This window comes from Zalophus californianus, chromosome 1 (genome assembly GCF_009762305.2).
Source record: "Zalophus californianus isolate mZalCal1 chromosome 1, mZalCal1.pri.v2, whole genome shotgun sequence".
NCBI classification, from domain to species: Eukaryota; Metazoa; Chordata; class Mammalia; order Carnivora; family Otariidae; genus Zalophus; species Zalophus californianus.
In genome coordinates this window covers 41,951,576-41,978,246 of record NC_045595.1, presented here as the reverse complement: position 1 = coordinate 41,978,246, position 26,671 = coordinate 41,951,576, and the positions used below count along the sequence as shown (strand labels likewise).

Genomic DNA, 26,671 nt, shown 5'->3' with positions numbered 1-26,671 from the left:
AACTGCCAATTCTTCAGTGGCACAAAATGATAGATTATACAGCAGAGACAATACACTGGTAGAGCTTTAGCAATCTAATGAAAATGGGAGAAAAACTAGGAGGGGGCAAGTCCTTCAAAGAAGGGAGGGGCACACAAGGGAGTCCAACATAGGCTGCCCACTTCCCTTGAGACATTTTCCAGTTCCTAACTTCAGCATGGCAAGAAAGGAACATAACACACATAAAGGGCAACGGAAGCACAATGGGAGTGGAGATTAACCAGCCAAAGAGAAAAGAGATAATGGAACAAACAATATCTGAATACCAAGACTTTGGTCTTGGTCTTGGTATAATCACCAAGACTTTTTCAAATCTAAAGAGGTCAACAAATGCTACAAACCACAGACAAAGACATCAAATAAGACCCCACCTACGCACATCCTAATAACATGGATGAAAACACAAACAAGAGACAAATCTTAAATAAAGCCACAGAGGGGTTAAACAAAAAAGAGAAAAGGGTATTTTCACAGGACCAACAATAGGGCTGCTAATTTCTCCACAGGAGAAAGGAGGAGAGAAATGGAGAAAGCCAAACCAGGAGACAAAGAATGACCTCATTATGGTACTGAAATAGCTGCGAACCTAGGATTTTATGTGCAGAGGAGATACAAAAAGGGTATTTGAAAAAAATAGATATTTTGAGACAAAATCTGCACTATTTTGCCCTCACTGGATTCCCCCTAAAAGAAATTAAAAAATGAATTTCCTTAGGCAGAAAGGAAATGATCTCTGTTTAAAACACAGAAATTCAGGAAGCTATGAAGAACAATGTAAATATCAATATGTGGTTAAATCCACAGTGTTGCTCTTCCAAAATGATTACAATGAAAATGGGATCTTGAGGGGTTCAAATTATATGTTGAGTAAAAAATTAAAATCAAGGACCACAGATACACTAAAGACAAGAGTTCTTATGTTCTACTTTCCTGATATTGACTGGGAAATGGTCAAAGAACTAATTTATATTAGTCTCTACTAAGTCACATATGCATATTATAATATCTAGGACAACCACGGGAAGAGTAATAGAATATAACTAATAAGCTAATAGAAGGGAAAGTGGACTAGTAAATCACTTGACCTGCCTAGTCCAAAAAAAGGCAAATAAGAAGTAAAGAAAACAGTAAGTGAGAAGAATAGCAATGGCAACATGGCACCCAGTTATACCAGAAATTAATTAAATTACACAAAACAAACAATCCTACTACATTGCAAAGATTGCCAAAACAAATTATATACTACCTAAATATAAGTACACAGATACATTGAAAATAAAAAGATGCAAAAAGGTAAATCATAAAAACATTAATCAAAAGAAAGCTGATGTGGCAATATTATTATCCGACAAAGTAGAATTAAAGCAAAGAAGCATTAATAATGAAAAAAGGGATATCTCCTATGATAAAAGGGTCAGTCCACCAGGAAGATATGCCTGTGATCTGATCTCAATTTACTTCAAAACTGTCTGGCATTTCCTCTCCTTTCTCTTATTTGATTTGGAGTAAACTGTTATGGATCAGAAATAAAATTATTTTTAAACTTCATTATTCTTTCAGAACAGCATCAAAGATTTCAATGTCAATCTTGAAAATACTGTTTCAGGAGTGCCTGGGTGGCTGTCAGTTAAGCGTCTGACTCTTGAATTCAGCTCAGGTCATGATCTCAGGGTTGTGAGAGTGAACCCTGAGTCTGGCTCCATGCTGGGCGTGGAACCCATTTAAGATTCTCTCTCTTCTTCTCCCTCTGCCTATCTGCCCTGCTTCCGCTCGTGCTCTCTCTCTAAAAAGAAAAGAGAAAAAGAAAATACTGTTTCAATTTGGTACTTACTACATTTTGTTTTTATTTCTTAGATGATTTGTTTTTTTCTAGAAAAAAATTAAAAGACTAAATAACTCATACTTCCTTGGAAAATTTTTGGAGCCATAGAATATCTAGAAAAGAAAAAGAAAAGGAAAACAAGTTTAGAGATGTAATTCAACAAAAATCGGTGATTTTTTGCTCTGACTCAAAGTGTGGTATTTATCCATTATAGAACAACTGAAAATGTAAAAAGTAAAAGAAGCATATAAAATATCAAAAGTCACCTATAAGACTATCCTAAGCAGAACCAATACACCTGTTTGTTTATTTTCTTCAAGATTGTTTGAGAAGTGGAAATCATATTGTATAGACAATTATTTGTTCTGTTTTTTACTATATGGAAAGTGAACGTATCCTCATTCAGTAAATCACTTTTGAATATATCTATTTTAATGACTGTACAGGATTATCCATTTGACCCTCCAAATTTGTGTCTCATCTTTCTCATATCGCTTTCTTTCTCTGAGGCTAATCTGTGAATATCAAATAAAACAGCTCCCTAGCCCTCTGGCTTCAGGTATGTTTGGACTACAGGAAATATGGGCAGGACAACACAGAGAGGACAAAGTATAAGGTTAGGAATTTTATTCATACAGTGTAATAGTAGTTGCAGGTGTAGAATTTAGTGACTCATCACTTACATACAACACCCAGTGTTCATCACAGTAAGTGCCCTCCTTAATACCCATGTTCCATTTAACCCATCCCCGCCCCCCGCCTACCTCCCCTTCAGCAACCCTCAGTTTGTTCTCTACAGTTAAGAGTCTTTTGGTTTGCCTCTCTTTTTTCTTCCCCTCTGTTCATCTGTTTTGTTTCTGAAATTCCACATATGATTGAAATCATGGTATTTGTATTTCTCTGACTTATTTTGCTTAGCATAATACACTCTAGCTCCATGTCATTGTAAATAGCAAGATTTCATTCTTTTTGATGTCTGAGTAACATTCCATTATATAAATATAAACACACACACACACACACACACACACACACACACACACACACACCCCGCATCTTCTTTATCCATTCATCAGTCAATGGACAGTTGGGCTCTTTCCATAGTTTGACTATTGCTGATAACTCTGCTGTTGCTGTGAACGTTGGGTGCATGTGTCCCTTCAAATTAGTGTTTTTGGATCTTTTGGGTAAATACCTAGTAGTGCAATTGCAGGATTGCAGGGTAGTTCTATTTTTAACTTTTTAAAAAATATTTTATCTATTTATTTGAGAGAGAGAGCGAGCACAAACCGGGGTGGGGGGGGGAGCGCAGCAGAGGGAGAGGGAGAAGCAGACTCCCCACTGAGCAGGGAGCCTGACACGGGGCTCAATCCCAGGACCCTGAGTTCACAACTGAGCTACCTAGGCACCCCTAGTTTTAACTTTTTGAGGAACCTCCATACTCTTCCAGAGTAGCTGTACCACTTTGCATTCCCATCAACAGTGTTGGAGGGTTCCCCTTTCTCTGTAACCTCGCCAACAACTGTTGTTTGCTGTGTTGTTAACTTTAGCCAAACTGATAGGGGTGAGGTGATATCTCATCATGGTTTTGTTTTGTATTTCCCTGATGATGAGTGATGTTGAGCATCTTTTCATGTGTCTGTTAGCCATCTGTACGTCTTCTTTGGAAAAATTTCTACCCAAAGCAATCTACACATTTAATGCAATCCCAATCAAAAATACCACCACACCAGCATTTTTCACAGAGCTAGAACAAACAATCCAAAATTTCTATGCCACAAAAGACACTGAATAGCCAGAGAAATCTTAAAAAGGAAAAGCTGCTGGCATCACAATTCTGGACTTCAAGTTACATTACAAAGCTATAGTCATCAGAACAGTATGGTACTGGCACAAAAACAGACACATAGATCAGTGGAACAGAATAGAAAACCCAGAAATGAAGCCACAGTTTTATGGTCAACCGATCTTTGACAAAGCAGGAAAGAATATCCTGGGGGAAAAAAATAGTCTCTTTAACAAATGGTGTTGGGAAAACTGGACAGCAACATGCAAAAGAATGAAACTGGACCACTTTCTCATACCATACACAAAAATAAATTCAAAATGGATGAAAAACCTAAATATGAGATAGGTAGGAAACCATCAAAATCCCAGAGAACACAGGCAGTAACTAACCTCTTTGACATTGGCCATAACAACTTCTTACTAGGTATGTCTCCAAAGGCAAGGGAAACAAAAGCAAAAATAAACCACTGGGACTCCATCAAGATAAAATGCTTCTGCACAGTGAAGGAAACAATCAACAATACTAAAAGGCAACCTTCAGAATGGGAAAAGATATTTGCAAATGACATCTGATAAAGGGTTAGTATCTAAAATATATAAAGAACTCAAAAATATGTAAAACTCAATACCCAAAAAACAAATAATCCAGTTTAAAATGTTCAGAAGACATGAGATTCTGCTTTTTTAAAAAAATCTAGATCTCTCACATCTACCAACACTGCTAAAATCTATTATTTTTTCTAATAGTTTAGCTGAAGATTCTCTTAGACTTTTATGGAGATAAACATAGGAGTTATAATTAAGATTTGTTTCTTTCCAATTTAGCTATGTCTCATTTCTATATCATATCTTATTGCATTGTCTAGGATATATAATACAATGCTGAGTGCAAGCAGATGTAATAGGCATAATTTTCTTCCTGATTTCAAAGGGAATACTTCTAAATTTTGCCACTAAGTATAAGCTATTGTTTTAGAATACATTTCTGAATGTTGAATTATTCAGGTAGTATAAATATTTTAAAGCTTTTTGGTATATATTAGGAAATTCCTCTTCAGAAAAATATTGCACATTACTGTCAATATTTTCTGAGAGTGCCTTTTCCCATATAATCATGCCAACATTAAGTGTAAATTAGATACATTTCATTATTTATAATGAAACAGGCTTCTCAAAGTTATGATTCATTATCATATTCATGATAAAAGTTTAGACATTATAGAAAAATAAAATCTCCCTTCCTACCTCCTGATGTTTCCATTTCTATCCTTTAGAGATAATCACTATTAGAAAAATTTGTTCATCTGTAAATATTTTTAAAAAATCATATGTGCATTTTATGGTTGCTTTTGAAAGAGATGTCATTAGTATATTAAATTATTATTTAGAAGGAAATGGTAGAAATTATAGCTCCTAACTTCTTCATGGTTTCACAGAAAGTCTGTTTTTGGTCCACCCCCATTAAAATTATAGAAATTGAAGAAAAATTGTAGAAATTGAAAAAATATTTAGCTCAAGTGCACAACTGAGCACTACTCTCTCATTTTTCAAAGGAGAAAACAGAGTTTCATAGATATTAGAACTTTGTAATTGTCAATTAGCGGGTGAGTCATACAATGGAGGACATAGGCCCAACCAACCCCCATAAGGACCAATTACCTTTCTTTGCCCCATAGCCACACCTAAATCCAAATTTACTACAGGAGGGAGGGGAAACAAAAGTAAGATTAAGGTACTGCTGACAATTAGTCAAGAATATTATCCTTGTAGGTGGCTGACATATTCCATTTAATTTAAAGCAAATGTTAACTTGCCTATTTTCTAAAGTCACGAAGCCAGATTTTCTATTTTAAAATATTTCAGAAACATTTAAATCTTTGAGGTCTAATATTCCTTCCACATAGAGGTCCTTAAAATGACTTTAGTTTGGGTCACTCTTCTCTAACATAAATACTAGAAACTAAAATAAATAAATTAATTAATTAAATTAAATTAAATAAAAAACCATTCACTCTACCTGCCTATACCTAGTTTTTTCCAAAGTGAGATGTTTGTTCCCTAGCTGCATAAATGTAAGTCATAAAAAATACTAAATGTTGACAGCTTTACTTCACCTGAAATTTAGATTAGGCAGTCACTGGTCTATGGAAGGCACAATGTCTATGAGAGAACTCATCAAAAATATAGATATAAAACATATACCTGCCTTTTGTCTCAGAAGGCTGCCTGACTTTTATCTCATCCCATAAATAATGGAGGCATCAGCACATTTATCTGCACACAATAACAAATCCCATCCTCCTGGTAACTGTAAAAACACTGAAGCCTGTTATTGACCTTGTGTAAAATACAGGCATGGGACAAAAAGACGAAGAAACTTTTTGTCCGTCTACATTCACTTCTGAAGCCCCATCACACACTTTGAAAACCATTAAACTAGAAGTCAGTGATGTGAAAAGGAGGAGGAAAATATATTATTGAATAAAGCAAAACAGACAAGTTAAATCAAAAGATGCATTCATCCACACCATGTCACTCAATGTTCCTATTTTCTCTGCTGAAGTTGGTTTTGAGATATTTGCATTGAGGGAAGGCTAAAACTTCAGATCTCAGAGCTATGACTTACACTGTTACTGCTCACATTCTTTTACTTTGCTTACTCGTTTTGCAAGTGAATAGTTTCTATGAATGTATTTCCAAAGTACAAAACCTTTCCTATGTTGTTAGAGCACACATATTCTGCTTTTTTTTCTTAACATATATTGCATTATTTGTTTCAGAAGTACAGATCTGTGATTCAACAGTCTTGCACAATTCACAGCGCTCACCATAGCACATACCCTCCCCAATGTCTATCACCCAGCCACCCCATCCCTCCCACCCCCCAACACTCCAGCAATCCTCAGTTTGTTTCCTGAGATTAAGAATTCCTCATATCAGTGAGGTCATATGATACATGTCTTTCTCTGATTAACTTATTTCACTCAGCATAATACCCTCCAGTTCCATCCATGTCGTTGCAAATGGCAAGATCTCATTCCTTTTGATGGCTGCATAATATTCCATTGTGTATATATACCACTTCTTCTTTATCCATTCATCTGTCGATGGGCATCTTGGCTCTTTCCACAGTTTGGCTATTGTGGACATTGCTGCTATAAACATTGGGGTGCACATACCGCTTCGGATCCCTACATTTGTATCTTTGGGGTAAATACCCAGTAGTAGAGCACACATATTCTGACTGAGTTATATTCAAAATGATCACCAAATATTTACTGATGATGATTTGCAAATACTTATTGTGTCCTCATCTTAATCTCTGCCAGTTACCCTGGGGAGGGCTCTCGAACTGTCCATTGCCCTGGGGGGAGGGGAGATATACCTATATAATGGATGGATGACATGATAAATGATGAGTCATTAACTCTTCCAATGAGCAAAACACAATGATTACTGTAACAGTTTAGGGAAGAGGGAGATAAATGCAAGCCGCAGAAGTGGAAAGAGGCTCTTTAAACGAGGTAGGATTTAAGCTGGATCTTCACAGTTAAAACTGAAACAACTGAAAGGGCAACAAAAAGTATTCCACAATGGACAAGGTATAAGTTCAGTGATGTATATGAAGTTTATATGTACTCAAAGGACAAGATGATGGATTTACTTGGGGTAAGAAAGGGATATGAGTTTGGGTAAGGAGTGTAGTGACCAGTTATCAAAGGTCTTCAAATACAGGCCAAATAGTTTGAACTTGATTTGAAAGATGAGAGTCAACAAATACTCAGAATGTGAGCCTTGATTTACCCTTCCATAGCAGACATCATTTTTTTAAATTAAGACTTTATTTTTTTTAGAGCACTTTAAGGTTCACAGCAAAATTGAGTGAAAGTACAGATATTTCTTATATATTCCCTGCTCCCACACACACACAGCTTACCCCCCCAACAACAGTCGCTACCAGAGTAGTATATTTTTTTTCTTTTAAGATTTATTTCTTTGAGAGAGAGAGAACACCCATGGGAGTTGGGGGGGGCAAAGGGAGAGGGAGAGAGAGAATCTCCAGTAGACTCCCCACTAAGCAAGGAGCCCAACATGGGGCTTGATCCCACGACCCTGACATCATCACTAGAACTGAAACCAAGAGCTGGACACTCAAACGACTGAGCCACCCAGGCATCCCCAGAGTAGTATATTTGTTACAACAGAAGAACTTACATTACTATATCATAATCATCCAAAGTCAATGGTTTACCTTGATATTCCTATAGCACTATCATTTCTTAACATAATACATAGTTCACTTAATTATTTTTCTATTATAATTATAAGCTCAATGAAAATAGGAATCTTTGTTTCTCTTATTTACTGATACATCCTAAGCACCCAGAACAAGTCATATATTCAAAAATATTTTTGAATGAATGAATGAATGAATAAATAATAATAATGGTAAGTAATAATGGTTAAAGCTTTCCAAGAGCATTTACTTTCTAAGAGTTAAACTTCCTACTAAGCATGATGGCATTTTTTTTTCCATTAAACTTCATAACAAATGTTTGAAAAAACTGAGATTTAGGTTGAGTTTATATGACCAACATTTCACAGTTGTCTAACTCTAAGACTCTAAACTCTCTCTATGGATTGCTGTGGTTAGAATATATTATAAAAATATTAACTCTGCTCTTAGTTAAGACATAGCAGCATCCAAAAGTAAGGTTGTAAAACAAGGAAGTTATTTGCTAGAAGGAAAGTCCTCTTGGGAATGATGTTGGAATTTGATCAAAGTTCTAAATTTTGATTCAAGATTGAATGAAACACTATAGCAATATTTCAAACCGAACAGAGGAAAGTTTTCTTAAATTAGTGACTATTTACTTCATCTTTCCATCAAAGCTAATTATGAATAAATTCATAAACTAAAATTCAAAAATATAAATAAATGAGCTTACACCAATTCTTTCAAACTCAGATTGTATACTGATTTTAGGTAATGTTTATTTTATCAAGGTAAATTATATTTTAATTAAAACCTAAATGATTTTATATTTCAAAGTTTCATTTTTGAGAAATATATAGCTTTTCTGTCAAATTAATAACATATTATAACCCTCTTTCTGCCTCACTAAAATTGGGTATCAGGGAGGTCAGTTAGGAAGGTTTTAAATATGCCAACCACATTAAGTTCCAGTAGCTTAGAAATCTCATAATTTTTCAATCTTTTCATAGTAGTAAAGTACTGTAAAATGCAATCTTATTTTCAACACAAGCTTAAGATGAGATAGTAGAAAACAAGAAAAACCTCCAGCTTATCAAAATCTCTAAACTATAAAATTTTCTCTAAAAAACAAAAAGGGGCGCCTGGGTGGCTCAGTTATTAAGCGTCTGCCTTCAGCTCAGGTCATGATCCCAGGGTCCTGGGATCGAGCCCTGCTTTGGGCTCCCTGCTCGGCAAGAAGCCTGCTTCTCCCTCTCCCACTCCCCCTGCTTGTGTTCCCTCTCTCACTGTCTCTCTGTCAAAAAATAAACAAAATCATTAAAAACAAACAAACAAACAAACAAATAACTAGAAAATTACACTTTTAATTTGGTACAACTGCAGCATATAGCAAAATGGAAAATGGCTCTCCTGTGAAAGGCAATCTTCCCTTTGTCAAAGCACCGACAAGCCAAAGATAATTCACCTATTGATTTTTCTCATTTTAAAATAAAAGGCTTCTCTCAAGGAAACAAAAACAAGGTAAAGAGTTGGGCTTCATTATATAAAACCAGTGAAGGCAAATGTAATTTTCAAAAAAATATGTCACATGACATGCATTGAAGAAAGACATAGGTTTCCTGTTTTGATAAGTAAGGACATGCGTTATTGCATTTTGGAAGGCTGCTTCTTTACTTCAAAAGGAGACAGCACCATCTTGAAAATATTTCGGCAGGACTGATAACAAGGACTATTTTCTCCTCCCTCCCTTCCTTCCTTCTCACCTTTCTTCCTACCTCCTTCCTTCCTTTAAAAAAATTGGGGTAAAATATACAGAACAAAATTTGCCACTTTAACCATTTTTTAAGTGTACAGTTCTGCAGCATTAAGCATATTCACATTGTCATGCAACCATCTTTTTTATTACACTTATAAATAAAATATATATATATAATATAAAAAAATATCCAATCTGCTTTATCAAATCTTGTTTATCTGAGCCACACACTAGGATACAGATTAAGGGCCGGGAGAAATTTCTTAGGGAGTTCTGTAACCACATGATTTCAATTTCCTCAGTGAAGTCTGTAATATAAGAACACTGATGGGCCTAGAAATTAAGACACCTACGCTTGCCTTTACTTTTGACCTGCTTCCATGAATTCATGTGAACCACCCCACATTATCCCAAAGTGTATTCCTTGGATTATCAGTTCTGGGAAGTTCAAAGGTATTACCCAGAAAGGGGCTATGTGATCAAATAAATTTCGATCTACTATTTGAGCAGGTTTCCCTTCTGCATCACTTTCTTAGAACTTGTCATTTGCTTGTATGCATTGTGACTCTGTCAGGAAGAAATATAGTAGATATTTTACCAATGAACTTTATTATCCCTTGAGAATGTTTTAGGACTATTTTGCAATGGAGCGCACCTTGGAAAACATGAAATTTCAGTTCTACAGATCTGTCATTCTGATTTCAAAAATAACTTTTGGCACTAAATACTTCAACAATTTTTTTAATTTGGTATTTCTTTATCTTGGAACCTTCACTTTTTCACATCCATCTTCGTCCTCAACTGTTCACCTGTTTCCTGCAAAACTCTGTACGTTTCTGATGTTGTTCACCCTGCCCAGCATTTTTACTCTCAAAATTGTATTTGTTTTCAAAAGAGACTATGACAGGAAATACATATAAAAGTGAGGAGAAAATAAATTCGTTATTGAAGTCTTAAAAAATAGAAAATCTAAAGCATACTGAAAGAATCCTTTGCAAGAGAAGTAGCTCAAGAGCTTTGTGTGATGGAGAGGCACAGAGAAAGTTCCAGTGAGGTCATCTCAGCATGACTTCTGCATGCTGTCCTCCCTGGGGTCGCTACTGGACATGCATTTTCAGGGAGGGATAGATCAACCTTCTATACTGTTTTAAGCTGTATCCATTTTATTCCCACACCCACGCCCAATCCACCACTACTTTCAAAAAAAGATTAACTTCTCCAGAACCTAGAAGAAGAACAGTGTTCAGTCCTTTCTCTAAAGGGGAGGATGAGTCCCAGACTTCAATAAGCGCCAATTTTTTTTTAAAGATTTTGTTTATTCATTCGAGACACAGAGATACAGAGAGAGAGAGAGAGAGAGCACGAGCAGGGGGAGAGGCAGAGGGAGAGGCAGAGGGAGAAGCAGGCTCCCCGCTGAGCCAGGAGCTGGACATGGGGCTCGATCCCAGGACCCTGGGATCATGACCTGAGCCGAAGGCAGATGCTTAACCATCTGAGCCACCCAGGTGCCCCAGCGAGTGCCAGTTTTAGAAGAGAGAAATTCAATTACCACAAAAAGCAATCTTGAGCTACTTAAGATTTCTGGCTTCTCTCTTACATTTTGGTCCTCTGCAAAGTCAACACTGAGCTACTAACACTTGATAAGAATAATAAGATTTTGCTTATTTTTGGAAAAATTTATATATACTGTACTCTGTGATAGGCAATGAGCCAAATCCACTGGCAATGGAAAGGCTTTCATTTTCACAAAGAAAGATGATAGGGAATACAATCAAAGACATCTTGACAGGAACACTGGGATAAGCAATCCCTTCCGCCAGAACTTCCATGGCAGAGTGACTGCAAATGCCAAACTAGACTAATAGGGGTCTTCGAAAATGGGAAAATTTCCTTCTTTAGACCATTATGGTTGTGGTTGGTCAGTATCTTAGTGGTTCAAGACCATTACAATGCTCTGTGAAAGGAAAGACAGTGGCAAGGGGATATTTACCAAAAATGGGAATTCCCTGAGTTTAATTTTTGTCTCTGATCTTCCCATCTCTCTGACTATTGCTAAAGAAAGGTTGTTGGTTCCTTCAGGGCTGTCCTATCTCTACTCAGCCTAGTCTTGGAATCTATGTGTTTATGGGTATGTGGGTCCCTCTCCCTCTCTCTCTTTGCCTTAGTCCCTCTTTCCCACTAACCACCCTCCCAGCATAGTTTCTTTTATTTTTAAGATTTTATTTATTTATTTTAAAGATATATATATATGTGTGTGTGTATATATATATATATATATAGAGAGAGAGAGAGAGAGAGAGAGAGAGAGAGAGAAGGGGGGGCAGAGGGAGAGGGACAAGCAGACTCCCTGCTGAACACAGAGCCCACCGACGCAGGGCTTGATTCAAGGACCGAGATCATGATCTGAGCCAAAACCAAGAGCTGGACGCTTAACCGACTGAGCCACCCAGGCACCCCTCAGCAATAATGGCAATAAGAAGCACAACCACTTCGTATGGCAAAAGTCAGAAAAACACACAAAAACATGTTGTCTAGTGGCGACATCTGCCTCCGACCTTGTGATGTACTCTGCACTAAAGACAAGGGTTTTGGATTTAATGGTGTCCCCAAAAGTAATGTTAAATCTTAATCTCCAGGACCTGTGAATACAACCTTACTTGTAAATCAGGTGTATGGGGATGATCAAGTTAAGATGAGGTCATCCTGCACTAGGACATGTCCTAAATCCAATGACTGGTGTCCTTCTAAAGAGAGAGAGAGAGAGATTTGGCGACACTACGTAGACACAGAGGGGGAAAGGCAATGTGAAAACAGAGGCAGAAACTGGAGAGATGAACTATCAGATAAGGAGCACCAAGGATTGCCTGCAGTCCCCAGAAGATTTGAAAGGCCAAGGAAAGATTCCTCCCTAGAACCTTCAGAGGAAGTATGGTCTCGATGACTCCCAGTTCAGATTTCTATCATTCAGAACTATGAGGGAACGAAGTCTGTTGTTTTAAGCTGCGCACTCTGTGGTCATTTGTTATAGCAGCCCTAAGAAACTATGGAAATGAACACAAAGGTCTACCTACTTGCATGAAAGAAAAAAAACAATCTGGGAAGAATGAAACCCAGATTAATATTCTAATAACTTATTTGACACATCAGGAAGTTGACTCAGGGGTACAGTAATATCTTTTTTTTAATGTTTTATTTATTTATTCATGAGAGCCAAAGAGAGAGAGAGAGAGAGAGAGGCAGAGGCAGAGGGAGAAGCAGGCTCCCCGCTGAGCAGGGAGCCTGATGCGGGGCTCGATCCCAGGACCCTGGGATCATGACCCGAGCCGAAGGCAGATGCTTAACCATCTGAGCCACTCAGGCGCCCCAGGGGTACAGTAATATCTTAAAAGATACCAGTAACTGTGGTTCATTTCAGTTTACAAATAGATATTGGCTACGTCTGCTGGGTCACTAAAAGAATAAAACCATGACTTTATGCTGAAAGGGGTAATGGAGGATGTGTAATAAACACAGGACCACATGCTTTCAGTAAGTGTATAAGGACAATTTAGAGGTAGAGAAAAAAAGAACTTAATGACAATATGAAGATCTGAAGAAGGCTTCCACAAGAAAATAAAACCTCAGTTGGGGTCCAGCAGGATAATTAGGTGTTGGCCAAGGGAAGAATGGTACAAAGGGCATCTTAGGCAGGGTACAGAATAACCAACATTAAAGGTGTAATATGGTGCATGATGACCAATTGTGTGTTCTGAATGGGTAAACTCTAATGTGGAAGGTAAGCCTGGAGAGGCAGATGGAGACTAGGATATGAAAAGTCTCATCCGTCAGGCTAAGACATGAGTTCCAGACCTTACAGGGAACTGATGATAGCTGTTAAACTAAGAAGTCAGGTGTTCATTTTGTATATTACACTTTAGTGAAGAAGATAGATTGGAAGGGAACAAGACCTCATGCTTAAGGACTGGACTTGAAAACTGGCTGAGATTTCATACTGGGAAGGATGGACACTGAGGCTGAGCCCAGCCCATAATATGCAACTAGTAATAGTTCAGGGACTATTCCATGGCTAGAGTGCCTCTCTGTTAGGCCATCTGTGATCTGGTAATAAGCATTCATAGCCTCAGAATAATCTGAATTCAGGTAGTCCCTATTGGTCATCTCAAAGCTGATTAAAGCCTTATATGGAGGGGGCGGAGCAAGATGGTGGAGGAGTAGGAGACCTAGATTTCGTCTGGTCTCAGGAATTCAGCTGAATAGGGATCAAACCATTCTGAACACCTACGAACTCAACAGGAGATCAAAGAGGAGAGTAGCAACAACTATCTGAACAGAGAAGCGACCACTTACTGGAAGGTAGGACGTGCAGAGAAGTGAATCCGAGGCGATATTCGGGAGGATAGACGGCAGGGGAGGGGCCTCTGCCGGCCGCTTCTGGCAAGTGCTAGAGCTGCGGAGCACAAAATCGGAACTGTTAGAAGTCGGCTCCGCTGAGGGACGTCGTTCCAGTGGCTAAGCGGGGGTGGAACCCTCGCGGGACAGTGGGGTCTCAGGACCCTTGGGGTCACAGAAAGACCGGGGGAGCCTGAGTGCGCCAGAGCTCCCAGGTATTGGAGCGGGGAAGCCGGCTGCAGAGACGGAGCTGAGGCGCGGGCTCTCAGCTTGGGGTTGCCATAAACTATGATCCGTGGCCCAGTCGGGCCACTGCTCCTGCAGCAGGGACCCAACAGGTGGCAGATCCGGGGAGACTCCCCTTCCTTCCCGGGGAGGAGCGGCGCGGGAACGCACCGCAGGGATCTGCTGGGTTTGGAGACTCCACACGGGGTCGGGTGCCAGAGATACAAATGCTCGGTCACAGGCCGGGTGAGCACGGAGTGCGGCCGGAGACCAGGGACAAGGGAGTGACTGCTTTTCTCTGGGGGCGCACTGAGGAGCGGGGCCCTGATTTCTCAGCTCCTCCGGGTGGAGATTGGGAGGCCACCATTTTTGCCCTGGTCCTCCAAGGCTGTACGGACAGCTTGCAGGGAACAAAAGCTCCTGAGATCAAACCCGAGCAGCTTGCTTAGCCCGGACCGACAAGGGCGGGGCAATTCAGCCTCCGGCAAAGACATTTGGAAAGCACAGCAACAGGCCCCTCCCCCAGAAGATCAGCACGAACAGCCAGCAAGCCAAGACCAAGTTTACCGATCAAGGAAAATGGGAGAACTCCAGCGCTAGGGGAATACTGCACATAGAATTCATGGCTTTTTTTTACCATGATTCATTAGTTCATCAAAGTTAATTTTTGGTAACTTTTTTTTTCTTTTTCTTTTTCCCTTTTTCACCCAACATTTTATCAATCTCTTTTTAAAAAAAAAAAAAACATTTTTTATTTTTCATTTTTAGAGTCATATTTTATCCCTTCATAGTAGTTACCCTTATTTTTGGCATATATATATAAGTTGTTCTCTCTTTAAAATTTTGAGATACAGTTTCTTCTAATAGATAAAAATATGCCCTAAATCACAAGTGTATGGTTCTGTTCTAGTCTCCTGCCTAATCACATTCTCTCCCATTTTTTTCTTTTTTTTTTAAATCTTCTTTCTTTTTTCAAACAACTTCTTATCTTATCAAGTCCTTTTATAAAATCTTTTATAATTTTCATCTTTACAGTCATCTTCTATCCCTTCATTGTATCAACCCTTATTTTGTACATATATGTCTTTCTTCCTTTAAAATTTTAGGAGGCACTTTTTTCTAACAGACCAAAATACGCCCAAAATCTAGTGTGTGGCACTGATCTATGCATTAGCCTGATCATATTTGATCACATTCTGCTTTTTTTGTATTGTTCTGTTTTTGTTTTTATCTTTTTTTTTCTTTTTTTCTTTTCTCTTTCTTTTTTCTTTCTTTCCCTTTCTTTTCCCCTGGTTTCAGGTCTTTTCTGATTTGTATACAGTATATTTGCTGGGGACGTTGTAGCATTTTGTTCTCTCATTCATCTATTCTCCTCTGGACAAAATGACAAGACGAAAAAAATCACCTCAGCAAAAAGAACAAGAGGTAGTACCGTCAGCCAGGGAACTACTCAATACAGACATTAGTATGATGTCGGCCCTAGAGTTCAGAATCATGACTTTAAAGATACTAGCTGGGCTTGAAAAAAGCGTGGAAGTTATTAGAGAAACCCTTTCTGGAGAAATAAAAGAACTAAAATCTAACCAAGTCGAAATCAAAAAGGCTATTGATGAGGTGCAATCAAAATGGGGGCACTAACTGCTAGGATAAATGAGGCAGAAGAGAGAATCAGTGATATAGAAGACCAAATGATGGAAAGTAAAGAGGCTGAGAAAAAGAGGGAGAAACAACTACAGGATCACGAGGGCAGAATTCGAGAGATAAGTGATTCGATAAGACGAAAAAACATTAGAATAATTGGGATCCCAGAAGAAGAAGAAAGAGAGAGAGGGGCAGAAGGTATATTGGAGCAAATAGTAGCAGAGAACTTCCCTAATGTGAGGAAGGAAACAGGCATCAAAATCCAGGAGGTACAGAGAACCCCTCTCAAAATCAATAAAAATAGGTCAACACCCCGACATCTAATAGTAAAACTTACGAGTCTCAGAGACAAAGAGAAAATCCTGAAAGCAGCTCGGGAGAAGAGATATGTAACCTACAATGGTAGAAACATTAGATTGGCAACAGATCTATCCACAGAGACCTGGCAGGCCAGAAAGGCAAGATATCTTCAGAGCACTAAATGAGAATAATATGCAGCCAAGAATACTATATCCAGCTAGGCTGTCATTGAAAATAGAAGGAGAGATAAAAAGCTTCCAGAACAAACAAAAACTAAAGGAATTTGCAAACACGAAACCAGCCCTCCAAGAAATATTGAAAGGGGTCCTCTAAGCAAAGAGAGAGCCTAAAAGCAGCAAAGATCAGAAAGGAACACAGACAACATACAGTCACAGTCACCTTACAGGCAATACAATGGCACTAAATTCATACCTTTCAATAGTTACCCTGAATGTAAATGGGCTCAATGCCCCAATCAAAAGACGCAGGCTATCAGATTGGATTAAAAAACAAGACCCATCCATATGCTGTTTGCAGGAGACTCATTTTAAACCCAAAGACACCCCCAGATTGAAAGTGAGGGGGTGGAAAACCATTTACCATGCTAATGGACACCAAAAGAAAGCTGGAGTGGCAATCCTTATATCAGACAAACTAGATTTTAAAACAAAGACTGTAATAAGAGATGAGGAAGGACACTCTATCCTACTTAAAGGGTCTATCCAACAAGAAGATCTAACAATTGTAAATATCTATGCCCCGAACATGGGAGCAGCCAATTATATAAGGCAATTAATAACAAAAGCAAAGAAACACATTGACAACAATACAATAATAGTGGGGGACTTTAACACCCCCCTGACTGAAATGGACAGATCATCTAAGCTAAAGATCAACAAGGAAATAAAGACTTTAAATGAAACACTGGACCAAATGGACTTCACAGACATATTCAGAACATTCCATCCCAAAGCAACGGAATACACATTCTTCTCTAGTGCCCATGGAACATTCTCCAGAATTGATCACATCCTAGGTCACAAATCAGGTCTCAACTGGTACCAAAAGATTGGGATCATTCCCTGCATATTTTCAGACCACAATGCCTTGAAACTAGAACTCAATCACAAGAGGAAAGTCGGAAGGAACTCAAATACATGGAGGCTACAGAGCATCCTACTGAAGAATGAATGGGTCAACCAGGAAATTAAAGAAGAATTAAAAAAATTCATGGAAACCAATGAAAATGAAAACTCAACTGTCCAAAATCTTTGGGATACAGCAAAGGCAGTCCTGAGAGGAAAGTATATACCAATACAAGCCTTTCTCAAGAAACAAGAAAGGTCTCAAATACACAATCTAACCCTACACCTAAAGGAGCTGGAGAAAGAACAGCAAATAAAGCCTAAACCCAGCAGGAGAAGAGAAATCATAAAGATCAGAGCAGAAATCAATGAACGAGAAACCAAAAGAACAGTAGAACAGATCAACGAAACTAGGAGCTGGTTCTTTGAAAGAATTCACAAGATTGATAAACCCCTGGCCAGACTGATCAAAAAGAAAAGAGAAATGACCCAAATCAACAAAATCATGAATGAAAGAGGAGAGATCACAACCAACACCAAAGAAATACAAACAATTATAAGAACATATTATGAGCAACTCTATGCCAGCAAATTAGATAACCTGGAAGAAATGGGTGCATTCCTAGAGATGTATCAACTACCAAAACTGAACCAAGAAGAAATAGAAAACCTGAACAGACCTATAACCACTAAGGAAATTGAAGGAGTCATCAAAAATCTCCCAACAAACAAAAGCCCAGGGCCAGATGGCTTCCCAGGGGAATTCTATCAGACATTTCAAGAAGAATTAATACCTATTCTCCTGAAACTGTTCCAAAAAATAGAAATGGAAGGAAAACTTCCAAATTCATTTTATGAGGCCACCATTACCTTGATCCCCAAACCAGACAAAGATCCCATCAAAAAGGAGAATTACAGACCAATATCCTTGATGAACATGGATGCAAAAATTCTCACCAAAATACTAGCCAATAGGATCCAACAGTACATTAAAAGGATTATTCACCACGACCAAGTGGGATTTATCCCTGGGCTGCAAGGCTGGTTCAACATCCGCAAATGAATCAACGTGATACAATACATTAACAAAAGAAAGAACAAGAATCATATGATCCTCTCAATAGATGCAGAAAAAGCATTTGACAAAGTACAGCATCCTTTCTTGATCAAAACTCTTCAGAGTATAGGGGTAGAGGGTACCTACCTCAATATCATAAAAGCCATCTACGAAAAACCTACAGCGAATATCATTCTCAATGGGGAAAAGCTGAAAGCTTTTCCCCTAAGGTCAGGAACGTGGCAGGGATGTCCACTCTCACCACTGCTATTCAACATAGTATTAGAAGTCCTAGCCACAGCAATCAGGCAACAAAAAGAAATCAAAGGCATCCAAATCGGCAAAGAAGAAGTCAAACTCTCACTCTTTAAAGATGATATGATACTTTATGTGGAAAACCCAAAAGACTCCACCTCAAAACTGCTAGAACTCATACAGGAATTCAGTAAAGTAGCAGGATATAAAATCAATGCACAGAAATCAGTGGCATTCCTATACACCAACAACAAGACAGAAGAGAGACAAATCAAGGAGTCGATCCCATTCACAATTGCACCCAAAACCATAAGATACCTAGGAATAAATTTAACCAAAGAGGCAAAGGATCTGTACTCAGAAAACTATAAAATACTCAGGAAAGAAATTGAAGAAGACACAAAGAAATGGAAAAACGTTCCATGCTCATGGATTGGGAGAACCAACATTGTGAAGATGTCAATGCTACCTAGAGCAATCTACACATTCAATGCAATCCCCATCAAAATACCATCCACTTTTTTCAAAGAAATGGAACAAATAATCCTAAAACTTGTATGGAACCAGAAGAGACCCCGAATAGCCAGAGGAATCTTGAAAAAGAAAAGCAAAGCTGGCGGCATCACAATTCCGGACTTCCAGCTCTATTACAAAGCTGTCATCATCAAGACAGTATGGTACTGGCACAAAAACAGACACATCAATCAATGGAACAGAATCGAGAGCCCAGAAATGGACCCTCAACTCTATGGTCAACTTATCTTTGACAAAGCAAGAAAGAATGTCCAGTGGAAAAAAGACAGTCTCTTCAACAAATGGTGTTGGGAAAATTGGACAGCCACATGCAGAAGCATGAAACTGGACCATTTCCTTACACCACACACAAAAATAGACTCCAAATGGTTGAAAGACCTAAACGTGAGACAGGAGTCCATCCAAATCCTAAAGGAGAACACAGGTAGCAACCTCTTCGACCTCAGCCGCAGCAACTTCTTCCTAGAAACATCACCAAAGGCACAGGAAGCCAGGGCAAAAATGAACTATTGGGATTTCATCAAGATAAAAAGCTTTTGCACAGCAAAAGAAACAGTCCACAAAACCAAAAGACAACCGACAGAATGGGAGAAAATATTTGCAAATGACATATCAGATAAAGGGCTAGTATCCAAAATCTATAAAGAACTTATCCAACTCAACACCCAAAGAACAAATAATCCAATCAAGAAATGGGCAGAAGATATGAACAGACATTTTTCCAAAGAAGACATCCAAATGGCCAACAGGCACATGAAAAAGTGCTCAACATCGCTCCGCATCAGGGAAATCCAAATCAAAACCTCAATGAGATACCACCTCACACCCGTCAGAATGGCTAAAATTAACAAGTCAGGGAACGACAGATGTTGGCGGGGATGTGGAGAAAGGGGAACCCTCCTACACTGTTGGTGGGAATGCAAGCTGGTGCAACCCCTCTGGAAAACAGTATGGAGGTTCCTCAAACAGTTGAAATTAGAGCTACCGTTCGATCCAGCAATTGCACTACTGGGTATTTACCACAAAGATACAAATGTAGGGACCCGAAGGGGTATGTGCACCCCAATGTTTATAGCAGCAATGTCCACAATAGCCAAACTGTGGAAAGAGTCAAGATGCCCATCGACAGATGAATGGATAAAGAAGAAGTGGTATATATACACAATGGAATATTATGCAGCCATCAAAAGGAATGAGATCTTGCCATTTGCAACGATGTGGATGGAACTGGAGGGTGTTATGCTGAGTGAAATAAGTCAATCAGAGAAAGACATGTATCATATGACCTCACTGATATGAGGAATTCTTAATCTCAGGAACAAACTGAGGGTTGCTGGAGTGGTCGGGGGTGGGAGAGATGGGGTGGCTGGGTGATAGACATTGGGGAAGATATGTGCTACGGTGAGCGCTGTGAATTGTGTAAGACTGTTGAAACACAGATCTGAAACAAATAACGCAACATATTTTAAGAAAAAAGAAAAAGAAGAAGATAGCAGGAGAGGAAGAATGAAGGGGAGTAAGTCAGAGGGGGAGACGAACCAGGAGAGATGATGGACTCTGAAAAACAAACTGAGGTTTCTAGAGGGGAGGAGGGTAGGGGGATGGGTTGGCCTGGTGATGGGTATTAAAGAGGGCACATTCTGCATGGAGCACTGGGTGTTATGAACAAACAATGAATCATGGAACACTACACCAAAACAAATTATGTAATATATGGTGATTAACATAACAATAAAAAAATAAAAAAAAAAGCCTTATATGTGTCTTTCTTTCTCCATCCTTTTGTAACGGAGTGGGTTATAGGTATTTTCTATTTGGCCACTAATCGATATCGTTAGAAAACATTAAGATGTAGCACTACATTTTCCTCTAATGTATTCATCCACACGAACTCCATCCATCATAATACACTGAAAAAACAGACTGAGAACTGCAGAAGACAGGATGCAGCTTTTCTATTGATTCCAAACGATTCATCAATTCTTCTTGTGGCAGAAGGCACGGGTCACCTGACTGCATGGGTATCTTTGCACATCCAGCTTGACCTTCTGCCATTTAAGACTTTCCTATGACTGCTCCTCTTCAGTCAGGAAGGCTTGCCAGAGAGCTCAGTTTTTTTGTCCATCTTTGGACCCTCTGATGAATGTCAAGTGTGGCATTAATTCCCCATTGCCTCCTAGCTCATATCCACATGGTGTCTTGATTTCTTCATCTAGTCCTAATTTTTTTTTTTTTTTGACTTACAGCCTCTTGAAAAGCCAAGCAAATGGCTATCCTTCACTTTGATGGTTAGATACAGAATGACATTACTTTCACTAAATACAACTTTTCTAGGAGTTATATTTACATTAAGTCCCAATCTACTCTCTTCTTACAAAGAAAGATTTGCCAATAGGAGAAATTTTGTGGAGAATAAAAGGATACATCAGTTTTCTCCTGTGTGATTTGAGCTACAATAACCTACAAAGAGCCTCAAATTTGAAAAGACCAATTTACCATCTGTTAACTCAATGCTATGTTTTGTTTAAGCTAATAAAAACATTTTATCTTTTTCTATAGCAAGGGATAATAAGGATTTTTAAATGGATTTTTATCAAAGGAAAAATATACTGTTAAAAAGCATGATTTGAATAATATTAATAAAGAGAAATGTGTATTAGTAAGAACTCTTTTGTATGTGACAGAAATTCATCTCCAAGTAGCTTAAATGAAAGAAACTCCTTACCTTACTTACCACTAGAAACTCAGGGGTTAGAGATCAAAATACTTAAAAAGTCTCCGATGACCTTGCTAGTTGTCTCTCTTCTTTCTCTCTTTATTCCTCCATCTTTAAGCATCTCTTCTTTCTATGTTATTTTTATACTCCTTTTCTGTAAAACTGATGAGCCACATAGGAGTGGGCATAGAAACTGATTTTTTTTTTCTTTTTTGCAGTTGAAATTCCAGTTTAGAGGCTAGAAGAAAAAGCATCTCTCTTCATACAGCCACCTACCAAGTCTCTGAAAAGCATTGTAATTAAGTCTGTTGGGCTCTGCGTCCATTTCTGAGCCAATCACTGTGACTATGTAAAGGGGAGAGAGTGATGAACTGTCCCATCAAAGTACCCTGAGTGGAGTAGAGGCACCCTAAAAGAAGGGAGATGATGTTGCCAAGGAGGAGGTAGAGTGCTGGGTTGGGGGAAAAAAAAGCAAAGGAAGGCTTTATTAGTGTTCTGAATCCCAGCTCAAGATAAGTCTGAGAAAAGGTGGAAATTTTTCCAAGCATAGTAAAATCAAAGGAACACAGGAGAACAAACCAATGGAGCATCCCATCCACTGTGAAAATGGGGGCCTGATACAATTCTTACTTCTTGCCAAAAGTTTTTTTTTTTTTAAGATTTTATTTATTTATTTGACAGAGAGACAGCGAGAGAGGGAACATAAGCAGTGGGAGTGGGAGAGGGAGAGGGAGAAGCAGGCTTCCGGCAGAGCAGGGAGCCCGATGTGGGGCTCGATCCCAGGACCCTGGGATCATGACCTGAGCCGAAGGCAGAGTCTGAGTCTCCCAGGTGCCCCCTGCCAAAAGTTTCTAACAGAGAAATAAACCTACATTTACCAACCATGTTTTTCACCCAAGCTGATTATATTCACTGAATACAATAATGTCACAAAATTAATGGTGTCTCCAGAATTTTATGGGTGCAGGATTCTTCATCCTAACAGTATTTTTCTATCCATTAGAGAGCATTGCTATTCTTTAATTCTGTTCTAAACCTAGCAAAAAAAAATAATAATAAAAAATAAAAAAGGAAAAATGTACTAGTCTTTGCTTCTTCTTGCAGATCTTCCTACCACCAGAAGAGATATCGCTAGCTTCCAAATTTTCAGAATGCTTACTCCAAACCATTCACAAGAGACTTAGCACATTGCTTTGAATTCTAGTTAATTATTATATCTTTACATATTCTGTGTAGAAAATTTTTGAATAAGATCTGCTAAAAAGAGCAATAATAGTTAATTTTGAGCAACAACTATGAGTCAAATTGTATGGTAATTATTTATGTGTATATATGTTTGTGTACACGTGTGTATATTTGCATGTGTACATATGTGTGTGTACTATTTGAAATACACCTATGAGATAGATTTGTCCCATTTCTAGATGAGTAAACTGTGGGTCCAAAGGTAGATTAATTTGTCCAAGATGACCTACTGATAAGAGGCAGAGCTGCAATGTGAATCCCCAGATGAGTGATCCCAAAGCAACTAGAATCATTTGGAGAGGCCATGATGAGAAAAAGACAGACCAATTAAATGGTTTTGTCTGTAATCCAGGCGACAGAAGACAGTGGTTTGGACAAGAGTGATGGGAGAGAAAATGGAGAAATATAGATGGATTTAAGGATATTTTAAGGCAGCATTCAAAGGTCTTGATGTGGAACTTAAGTTCTGCTTCATCCACCAATGTTCCAAACTTTTGAAAGTACTTAGAAAACATACTCTGGGTGAGAGGTTATAAGTTGGAAGAGAATGATGCTGTGAGGCTTCTCTGAGTATTTATACCTTTTTCCTTACACAGTCTCTCCTGAACCAGGGAAGGTGGAAAAGGAAGCTACTGGGTCAATGCCTTGGACAGTCACTATTTTAAGAGCACAAGGGAAGTTATGAGAGAGAACGATTGTGCCATTCCTTTAGGGATCAAATTGAGAGGCAGGATATTGGGGAGGGAATCTTCATAGATGAAACAATTGGTCATTTTGGGGTAATTAAAGAACTCTGAAGTCAGGACAGGAGTTTCCCTATATCCCCTAACTGATCCCAAGAAGACTTGTGAGTCACTGGCCTGGACCACCATGAATTTGGTGCTCCCTCTGACATTTGCCTATTACTTTTGCATTCGGGTTGCCTATGGATACATAGATAATCTCAGTAAACTTCTAACCTTTTGAATGATGAATGCAAATTTAAACACGGATTTTACTTATTGGAAGGCATTTATCATTTTAAACTATATTAATGAAAACTAAGTTTGGGAAAATCTTGTTAAATTTTCAAAACCAAATTTAACTTTTCTAAGACAATGGTAGTCATCTGCTAAAGTGGTAGTAATTATCTTTTAGTCTAGTGACATTCTGTACCACAAAAAGTTTATAAGTTAAATGGCTTCTATTCTGGGGCCCATTTCCAGATTAGAATTGGAGAAATTAAAGAGTTTGAGTCATACATTCACGGACTGAGTCCCAGGTTTCCAGAGCAATATAAAGTGCAATATAATCCTTTCCTCCCTCACCATCAGCTTTCTCTCCCTCTGTCCTTCCTTTCTCTTCTCTTCTGTCTCTCCGTCCTTCCATTCTTCCATCTTCCTTTAATTTTCTTTTTTTAATATATCCTTATGTTCTTTCCAAAATAATCCAGCAGAGGGCGAATGTTCTTTGCTTCCATTTTATAAACCCAAACGAAATTGAGTTCTTATCAAGCCCTGCCTTCCTCTTCCTGCATGTAACAAACACGGGATTTTCACACTTTCCTGGGTCCCCAAATATTCTTTCCTCTCTTGCAGTTCTCTGTAGTTAACAAAACTGTGTGAACACACCAAGAAATAATGATTTTTTTTCCATTAACAACCTGTTTATTGTTTCTAAGTAAAAATGTATTCCATGGAACATATTTTAAAAACCAGTTAAAAATGAACTAATCCTATGTCTAATTTTATGTTGCTATAAAACTCCTCCCTTTAAGTGTGTAAGTAAGCATCAAATAGTAAAGTTGGAAAATCAGAGTCATAAATTAATAGTAAACAAGGAGAGACAAAACAGTATTAAACAAGTAGTTGTATTAAACTCATAGAAGTTATGACTCAATTTTAATCAGCATAATGTAGTTGCTTTGTATTTATGTCCATGAGCAATAGTTTTACCCTATGCAGAAATGGTTCTAGGAGATACACTATGGAATTATGTGTGAAGTGGCCAGAAGCTTTGAGTCAACAAACTTCTTTTAAACTAATCTTTACATTAGAGAAAATACAGCATAACTTTGTGTTTCTCCTTTAAATGAAAAAATTAAAAAAAATTAACTTATTTGGAGTAAAATCACTTTTAAGACTCAGTATGTAGTCTGATGATACCTTGGAAGGCTTTCTTTCTTTTTATTTTTTTATTTTTTATTTTATTTTATTGTGTTAATCACCATACATTACATCATTAGTTTTTGATGTAGTGTTCCATGATTCATTGTTTGCGTATAACACCCAGTGCTCCATTCAGTACGTTCCCTTTTTTTTTTTACAGTTTTTACAAATATTTTTTTATTTTAATGAAGCTGGTACAGACAATGTCCATTTAAAACCCATATCCCAAGCCAAAAAGTACAAATAAAATAAAAAAGAGCAGTGTTTGTTGAATACACTTCTGCATGAATAACTTTATTAACTGCTAATGAAAATTAGAACTTTTCTGAGATCTTCTGACAAGACTTTTCTTTTAATCTTAAAATGCTTTCTCTTCAGTGAAGCCATCTTTGGAGTTAGTCATTACTCTCACCATCTCTGTCACCTCGACTCCAGCCTGATATTTCTCTTATTTTGGTCTAGACCCTCAAATTTTAAAAGTGGCTTCAAGTTAAGGAAAGGTCATTTTTCCACAGTTCAGTTCTCTGAAAAACTTCCATCTCCACTGAAAGTCATAGTCCAGGAGTGAAGCAATCACATGCTAGAACTTCAGGGCCAATTGGAAAGTCATCATGAACACTCGCATTGGTCGATCTTATTTATCACAAGCCTGAAAATGCACGGTCTTGGAAAAGGTGGCCTCTCTGTGCACACATGTAATTTTTAAAAAGGGGGCTGAGGTTTGATCACCAAAAATCAGCACAATGAAAACAAGTCATAATGAATAATGGGCACTAGAATTCAAATTACCAGATGTTTTAAAGAGATGGGGTGCCAGTTTTCAATTCTGTTTGGAACACTACATTACAAAAGAACTATTTTTAAAAATAAAAAAGGATTGAGGGTAAAGGAAAAAAAATAAAAAGAATATCCAAATAATTGAATGACCCCGTTTGTTCCTGATAAACTTCAATCACATCTTCTTCCTCCATTCCCAGTTCTTTTGGAGTGTGATTATCAGCAATTCTGACCTTCAAAGAGAAACCTGAGTGAATTCATTGGAACTCCCTGTCTTTGAGACTATGATTCTTTTGAGTTTTTTGAGATGTGTTGTCATTTTCATTGTGAAGTGAATCTCACTGCTATCCTGTCCAATGACTTTGAGTTTAATGTATTCTCATTCCTTCTTATCCCCAAGTCCTCAGTTGAAGGTTTTGCCTCCTGGTCAGACATGGTGATGGTGGCTTCACCCAGGGTCTCTGCGCAGCAGTGGCCTCGGGTAGGCAGCCAGTACATTGTCTCTTTAATACCCATCACCAGGCTAACCCATTCCCCACCACCCTCCCCTCTAGAACCCTCCGTTTGTTCCTCAGAGTCCATGGTCTCTCATGGTTCATCTCCCCCTCTGATTTCCTCCCCCCTTCATTCTTCCCCACCTGCTAGCTTCTTCTTCTTCTTCTTTTTTAAACATATAATG

The 26,671-nt window shown here is 38.3% G+C and overlaps 1 protein-coding gene across 1 annotated transcript in view; it reads right to left on the bottom strand.

The window, feature by feature from the left end:
* LOC113917936 (small ubiquitin-related modifier 1-like) overlaps positions 1 to 26,427 on the bottom strand; it is a 43,876-nt gene extending 17,449 nt beyond the window's left edge. The window contains 3 exon segments of the mRNA XM_035727190.1: positions 26,130 to 26,225; positions 26,276 to 26,391; positions 26,394 to 26,427. Of these exon segments, the coding sequence (XP_035583083.1) occupies positions 26,130 to 26,225; positions 26,276 to 26,391; positions 26,394 to 26,427 (246 nt within the window).
* Positions 26,428 to 26,671: the final 244 nt, after the last annotated feature.